The sequence below is a fragment of the Diabrotica undecimpunctata genome, chromosome 2 (genome assembly GCF_040954645.1).
Source record: "Diabrotica undecimpunctata isolate CICGRU chromosome 2, icDiaUnde3, whole genome shotgun sequence".
NCBI classification, from domain to species: domain Eukaryota; kingdom Metazoa; phylum Arthropoda; class Insecta; order Coleoptera; family Chrysomelidae; genus Diabrotica; species Diabrotica undecimpunctata.
The window spans coordinates 69,152,017-69,160,857 of NC_092804.1; the positions used below are offsets into that span (position 1 = coordinate 69,152,017).

Genomic DNA, 8,841 nt, shown 5'->3' on the forward strand with positions numbered 1-8,841 from the left:
AGGAATAATACGAGGAAAATAACAATACCATACATAAAAGGATTATCGGAAAAACTTAAAACGATAGGAGAACGAAACCATTATATGTTAGAATAACCGACTAATAGAAACATGGTGCAAGGAACACTCACTATCTATAAATTCTAAGAAAACAGAGATGGTCCTCTTTACCAGGAAAAGAAGAATCACGGGCTTAATACCCCCAAGGATTCTAAATTACAGTTTAAATTTTTCTGACGAGGTGAAGTACCTTGGTATTACCCTTGACAGGAAGTTAACATGGAACTCACACTTAGATGGTAGAGCTAAAAGAGCATATATTGCCTATAAGCAGTGTCGACGAACGGTCGGACAACGGTCGCCTGGGTCTACACCGCTATCATTAGGTCAATGCTACCTTACGGAGCTATTGCTTGGGTACCAAAAGTGCTGCAGGCAACAGCGATTGACAAACTAAACCATATTCAGCGGATGGCTTGCATAAATATAACAGGTGCCATGAAAACAACACCAACTGCTGCAATGGAGTTGATCATTGGCATCACGCCTCTAGATATATATGTCAAAGAGGTGGCGCTAGTGACAATGATGCGACTGCGCTCAGCTGGTGCAAACCTTGATGTAGGAATGGGACAATTGAGAACTCGTTTCTGGCGGGGAGAGCTGGATGCATTACCACTACTACAGGCAGGCTGCGACTCAATTGAACCTAAGTTTGTCTTTAACAAAATTGAAACAAGACATGATATGGGGCAAATGCCTATTGCATATACACCGATGGCTCCAAAATGAAAGAAGGCTCAGGATGCGGGATATACTCCAGATCACTGAACCTAAGAATATAGTGGGGTATGGGCAAAAATGCCAGCGTAGTTCAGACAGAACTGACTGGTATCTCCATAGCCGCAAAAGAGATAACCCAAAAAGGTATAGCTGGGAAAGCTATAATCATCTGCACAGATAGCAGACAAGCGCTACAAACCTTGAATAGACCACGTGTCACATCAGGTTTAGTAATGGAGTGTCACGAGTCACTAACTCAAGTTTCGGATGGTAATACCATCATCCTGAGGTGGGTTAAAGGACACAATAGGAATAAAGGCAACCGCATTGCTGACCAATTATCTAGGAAGGCGGCAGGCCTAAGACTCTTAGGACCTGGGGATCTTTTTGGTTAGTCAACTACAACAATCGCGAAAATTGTCAAATGTCACTCCCATACGCAAACCGTAAAAAAATGGGAAGAACGGAAAGGATGTAAACTTGCCAGGGTAACAATAAGTGACCTTGAAGAGTCAACATCAAAGAAGTACTTGGGAAGGACCAGGAAAAACCGACGTTTGGCAGTTGGTTTTTAACTGGTCATTGTTAACTAAGCAAACACCTCTACACACTGGGGCTAGCAGACACACCTCTATGTAGAAAGTGTGAACGAGAAGACGAAACTGTAGAGCATGTTCTATGTGAATGCCCAGAGTTATCGTTAATACGAGAGTACGCGTTCAGCGAGTCCTGGCCCAAACCTGCCCACATAAGAGAGATGTCTCCTGGTGACTTGTCCACCTTTCTAGAAATGAATGGGTCCCATTGTGCAGAAATGCACAATGGGTCAATTGTGGCCTAAGTGCTGTGAAACTTAACTCGTCCTCCCTACTCTACAGATACAGATGTTAGAATAAGTGAACATCAATGTTATATTAAAAACAGAAACTTTAATAGATTTTGTAAATATAAATACGAATGGGAAAATAAACATAGGGTGCAATGGGAAAGATTTAAATATAGCCCTAAAGAAAACAGATGGTAAAAAGAGAAAAATCAAAGAAGCGTCTCTAATTATGCTAAATGAGACCAACTGCGTTGCAAATTCCTCGACAGAATGCAGTAGAATCTGGTTACCCATATTAGAAAAGAAAATCAATAAAAAGAAAATCTACTATAAGTCAATTACATATCAAGCTTACATCATTTATACTTTTAAATACCATACATATTAAATTAGAGTTTGGTGTGCACTAAAAGTTAACTAAATGTAACTTACCATATCAGGATAGTAATGAGGTTTTTTTTTTGTTTTTCCTCATGATTTACTATGGAATCACTAACAGGAGAATTTTACTGTCATCATTGCATGTGGTTGTCTTTTTAAAGACAAATTGCATGCTATGATGTTTCTGACAGGTATTCTTAAGTTAAAGTTAATTTCACATAATCGAATGAACTATCTTACAATAAAGACGTTCTAGGAAGTGTGAGTAGAAACCGTTTTCTATATATATATATATATATATATATATATATATATATATATATATATATATATATTATATATATATATATATATATATATATATATATATATTTATATATATATATATATATATATATATATATATATATATATATATATATATATACAGCGGGGATCCTACAACTCTTGCTGATTCCCGCCCTTCAATCAATACTATCGTTGGTCTTGCTATTCGTTTTCTTCCATTTCTCGGATTTGCATAAATTCTCAGATTCCATGTTCTCAAGTTTTTTGGGGCCTATCTTTTTCCGTCTTTTGAATGAAATATAAGCTAATATGGGGCCATCATTCATCGGTCATTCGATTTACGCGATTCTACCAATAGGCGAGGCAATGAAGCAATAAACTTACCAAATTTTTGTAGTAGGACGGATCTGAATAAAACGTATTTCATTCGATTCGCATGAGTATCAGGAAATTTTGTAAATAAAAACGATGATGTGGAAATGAAAATTGCATTATTGAATTGCAATTGAACAAGGAAAATGCATTTTTCAAACTGCATTTCGAAGTGATGAAGAGTGATAAATTAGTAAATCGGAAATAATTGACGTACAGAAGTATGTATTTACAACTCTCCTATATGAAGTAGAGGTATGGAGTCTTACCAAGAAAAGCAGTTAGAACATAATAGAGCATTAAGAAGTCATAGTTACTACCGCACCAGGGAGTCTGAGAAGGCTGGTGGAGGATGCGATCTGCTCGAGTACTTTCAATTTGCTAAAGAATCCCCCGTTCCGCCTCCGAAATTACTAGCATATCTGGCAGTGCTTGAGGGCCCCAGGCATTAGAAGGCGATATTCACTTCTATTGCATTTCCAGGAGCAACTAAGAGTACGCAGTCTTCCGGGATAGGAAGCACCCGTGTTAACAGGACCTGATCAGCGGGTTTGACTAGACTAGACAAGCCTGGGAAACCCAAACAAACCCAAACCCCATACGCATCAAGGAATTCGTGCCCACACAAAAGAAATTTTGACGAAGATGCTCCCTGGATTGTACAGCCCAAGGATCCCCGAACGCTGACAACCCAACAAGTACTGATTTGGGTAGACTAGGATGGATAAAGGGTATGAGAAGAAAGTTTATCATATTCTGGCTGAACCAATGCCCCTTTCAGTTCGTTTCTAGATAGAGGTGGCACGCTAGCTACAGCGCAACCCTCCTCCCTCCTCACAATACCTGTGTTGCTATACTAACACTCGCCCGTTGTCCGCGTGAGGTCGAATAAGAACTAAGGTAGGTATAACAGTCCAACCTTACACGTTTGACAGGTCACCGTTAAGGATCTTACAAGTGCACGTTCACCCGTATATAAACTTGCAGAATCTCCCACAGAGGTTAGGTGGAATAAAAGTGGCCTCACGTGTAACTCTCGGATACTAAGAGCGCTGTTCCTTAACCAGTGCTGCTAATGGACTCATCTTGTTTCTAGTAGTCCCATACGGCCACGTTACTGTGCCGTACTAGAAATGTACGACAGATCGTGCCCTGTGTTCGTTGCTGCGAACTCAACACCTCAAACGAAGGCTCAACAACTCTCATTCCATCCCATTAGTCGACTCTTACGACACGCAGGTACCAGCGCCCTGGAAGTATACGTTTCGTCCGCTCGCTCGTAGGTAACTACTGGGACTCAGGCGCTGCTAGAGAGCCGACAGCAGCTACAACAGCATTCGAAATGTGATACTGTCAAAGGATCTCGTAAATGCATTGACTTAATATCGAAAATGTTTTACAAAGAGTAGTTCAAGACCAAAAGCTGATCTGCACAGTAAAACAGAAAACTGTCCTGTCGTGGAAAACTATAAATAGCTCATTTTACAAGTTATCATGCAGGGTAAATTAAAAGGAAGCAGAGGGCTAGGTAGACGACAAATCTCCGCTAAAAAATCTGAGACAGTGAAGGGGTAAAAGATCCTTATAACTCCTTAGAACCATTGTAAACAAATTTATATAGGCCAGAGTGATTGCCAGGCCTAGTGGCTTAGAAAGTTTGAGAAGGTTGACGCCCTCTAAGGGCTGTAGCACCAAGATGATGAAGAGTGATTGCCAACGTCCAATGCTAATATGACACTGGGAAAAAAAGAACATTTCCTTTTGTCTACTTTTATCTGTTGAATAAGAATTGCAAATTTAACCAATATTTAGACAAACAATACATCCCATACAAACTAAGCAAACTTGTTTAAATAATTCTTATTACTGGAATTTATAGTTTGCAATAAATGGTTTTATTTTGGCACGAACCGGAATTAATGTTCATAAATATTTTGCATTAGATTTCTCATTACACGACATTTTATATTTCTGATATTATAATAATAAAAAAATATATAACGTGGGCGAATTATGTCTAAGTTACCCTATATTTAACATCTAATTTCAAAAATGGGCCTACATATATCTAATTTTAAAATAATCTATAAAATATAACGGCCTAAAAAACGTTGAGAGTTTTATTATGATAGGTTATTAACACTGAGCGATGTGCCTCTTTCTCTTCCCTCTCGGTGGTCGGTGGTCAATAATCCAAACCACATAACCGCTAACAGGTTTAAAGAAGTTAGATATGTCATATAAGTACCTATGGTAGAAGACAGGTGAACACATGCACTAATTACGTTTCAGGTGTATGTGAAAGACGCGTGCCGCCACCTGCCAGCCTTTACTGGGATTCACCTGCCCCCAAAAACAAAATACAATCGCGCATATTTGGAAACACGCACTAATTAGACATCCAGTACAATTTATGAAGTTGTGACTTTGTGGATAATATATTATTTTTTTAATATTTGTTATTTATTAAAGGTTGGTAATTTTCGTTTTGGCTTATGCGGGTACTATGCTTTTACTGTGATTTTAACGATTGTAATTATCTTTACATTAATCCTGTGATCATTATTAGATAATAGTCAATCACATATTTTCTTTGATAAAAACATGTCGAAAGCTCAACGGAAACCAAAAATATAGTCATCTAAACGTATCCGAAAAAAAGAGCACAATTATAATTTTTCTGTATATATTTTTTTAAATTGAATTATAAAATTAGAAGTAATTAATTTATTTCATTTACTTATATAACCTCTATTTGTCTCTAAACATTCAACTAAACGTCAAAGTAGGTACACCCAAAACTATTTTTTTTGATAATATTATCTTAATAAAAAAAAAGAAAAAGAGGTTAATCTTTGTATGTGGGTATATTTTATTTTATAAAAACCCTTAAAAGGGCAACATTAAAAACACGAACGTTTTCGGAACAACTGTTCCATCATCAGGTTAAAATACAGGTTACCATGCCTGAGCCACCAAAATATTTGGGTAAAAACCCTTTAAAATGTAATGTGTTACCAAAGATTGTACATGATGTTGATAATATTATATGATGTTTAATATTTTAATTAAATTTTACTTCAGGTAACATACACCCATGCTTAAATGAGTTCCAGTGTCCGGAGAGTAAACCTCTTCAAACGGACTTCAGCTGATAACAGTTACCAGAGATAATAATTTTTAGAGATAATTTTCTGAGAGTATAGAAGAACTACAAACTTTACTAGATGCAATAAATAGTGAATGCATTCAAATGGGACTTGACATCAACACAGATAAGACCAAATTTATGATAGTATCAAGGAGTCCAATAAATAATGAACAACTAACTCTTGGTGGACAGCAAATAGAGAGAGTGACAAAATATAAATATCTGGGAGCTTACATCAACACAGAATTAGATCCAGACCAAGAGATCCGGGTACGAATAGAAATTGCAAGGGCAGCGTTCTTAAAATTCAAACAATTGTTCTGTGACAAAAATCTGAATACTGCGCTGAGACTTAGGTTTGTTGAATGTTACGTCTGGTCGCAACTATTGTACGGGGTAGAAACATGGACACTAAAAGCGCAAATAGTTAAAAAGATTGAAGCCTTTGAACTTTGGATATACCGGAGAATGTTGAGAATCCCATGGTCTGCCAGGGTCACCAATGAGGAAGTGCCGAGAACGATGGGTCGAGACAAAAAATTGTTGAGAACGATAAAAGTACGCAAGACTGCATACCTTGGACACATACTAAGAAATAATAAATATAGTCTTCTGCAGGTCATCATGCAGGGTAGAGTCGATGGCAAAAAAGGAATAGGTAGAAAGAGGAAGTCATGGCTGCGAAATATTCGAGACTGGACAAACATGACTGTAGACGAATTATTCCACGTTGCAAAAGACAGAGAAGCTTTTAAAAATGTGGTCGCCAACCTCCGTTTGGGGACGGCATAGGAAGAAGAAGAATAATTTTTACCAATATTCTTTCGTATACGCTACTGTCTACTTAGGTATGTGAACGTGACTAAATTTAAAATATTACCTGCTGATATTGCATTTCCTAAAGTGTTGTATTTGTTTAATATTGACCATTGAAGTGGAAGTTGTTCAACTGCGGCATTCCGTACCGCAGCGTAGCTTGTCATGTAAGTAAAATTTGTTCATACAGTTTTTTGGCACTTAAATTAATTGATGTACTTTTTGTCATTTTAGGAGTGCAAAAAGGCCAATTAAGTATTTGACAGAGATTGAGTTGCAAGAGATTGCGGAAAATTTGTCTGATTTTGACGAAGATATTGTTGATTTTAGTGATTCAGGTAGAGAACAAGAAATTATTGAAAATGATAATTACGACAGCAAATCGGAACTATCTGGTAGCGATGATAATGATGATATATGTCCGTTACAAGAGCTAGACGATGGTGATTATCAATTTTATATAGGCAAGGATGAAGAAACAATTTGGAAAAGTACCCCAATAGCTTATGGCACTAAAACCAGAGCAAAAAATATTATAAAAGAAGTTCCTGAACAAAAAGGTAATGCAAACTGAATTGGAGGTAAGTGAAAGGTAATGTAATGTAAATTGAATCCATTAGATTCTTTTCTCTTATTTATAACTCCAGCTATGATTGACAGTATTGTTACTTGCACTAATATATATATCAACAACACAAGAGCAAATAATCTATCTTGCCAGAGAGACAGAAATTGCAAATTAACCTCTCGTAATGAAATCAAAGCTTTGTTTGGGATATTATTTATTCTTGCAGTAAAAAAAGGAAATCATGTAAACGTTCAAGAAATATGGGCAAAGGACGGAACCGGTATGATACGGGCCAGAGCTGCATTTGGTTACAAAAGATTCCTCTTTCTCCTTCGTGCTCTTCGTTTCGATGATGTTGGGACACGAAAAGATCGTGAACAAAATGATAAATTAGCTGCTATTAGAAGTATATACAGACTTTCTGAATAATTGTATGAGTAATTACTGTTTGGGGAAATACGTCACTATAGACGAAATGCTTCACCCTTTTAGAGGACGATGTGGCTTTGTACAATATATGCCACAAAAACCAGCCAAATATGGCATACAACCGTATGCACTTTGCGATAGCAGGTCTTACTATACATGGAATTTCGAGATATATTGTGGAATACAAAGAGACGGACCGTACAAGTGTTCCAATAAACCATTCGATATAGTACAGCGTTTAGTTTCTCCCATAAAAAACTCCAAAAGAAATATAACAATGGATAATTATTATACTAGTTATCCTTTAGCTGATTATCTCATGCAAAATGGCCGGACCGTTATTGGCACCTTGAAGAAAAACCAAAAAGAACTTCCTCCCCAATTTCTTCCGAATAAACTGCGAGCTATTGGATCTTCAATATTCGGGTTCCAAAATAATATGTCCCTAGTTTCAAATAATCCTAAAAGAAATAAAGCTGTAGTATTGCTCTCTACCATGATTGATACAGACGAAATAGACGAAGATACAGGAAAACCAGTAATGATTATACAATACAATAAAACAAAAAGTGGCGTCGATACGGTTGACCAAAAATGTGCTTCCTCCAAGGATTACCAGAAGATGGCCATTAGCAATATTTTTTTGCATACTCGATAAAGCTGGAATAAATTCCGAAGTTATTTATAATTGCACTAAACCAAATATGTCGCCACAAAGAAGGAGAAAATTCTTACTTGAATTAAGTTTCTCCATGATGAGGGATCATTTAGAAGACCGAGCGAAGATACTAACACTTCCAAAAGATGTAAGAGAATTTCTGCTGCCTTTTCAAAGTGCCAAAGAACCCACCGGCACGGTAAACCAAAGTCGAAGTGGACGGTGCCATATATGCAGTGCGCATAAAAACAATAAAACCATCGTTTCCTGTGACTCATGCCAACAATTTGTTTGCAAAAATCACAGTGAGAAAAAAATTCAGTGTAATATGTGTTTGTATCCTTCAATGAAGGAAGACTAATTTAATTTGTTCTGAAGCTATTTTCTTGTGGCATTTTAAATTAATTACTATTTAAATGGGAATAAGCCACAATTAAAGGTTAAAATACGTTTATTGACGTTTCAATTTCCACTTCGGAAATCGTTCTCAAAATACAAACATTAGTGAATTAAACAAATTTTGTTTAATTTACTAATGTTTGTATTTTGAGAACGATTTCCGAAGTGGA

The 8,841-nt window shown here is 36.7% G+C and overlaps 1 protein-coding gene across 1 annotated transcript; it reads left to right on the plus strand.

The window, feature by feature from the left end:
* Positions 1-7,891: 7,891 nt before the first annotated feature.
* LOC140433708 (uncharacterized) lies at positions 7,892-8,272 on the plus strand. Its single transcript, XM_072521687.1, has one exon. The coding sequence runs from the start codon at positions 7,892-7,894 to the stop codon at positions 8,270-8,272; it is 381 nt and encodes a 126-aa protein (XP_072377788.1).
* The last annotated feature ends 569 nt before the right edge of the window (positions 8,273-8,841 follow it).

What these genes read in the sequence shown, in the direction of transcription:
- LOC140433708 (XM_072521687.1), top strand. Translation starts at nt 7,892, where the DNA reads ATGGATAATTATTATACTAGTTATCCTTTAGCTGATTATCTCATGCAA.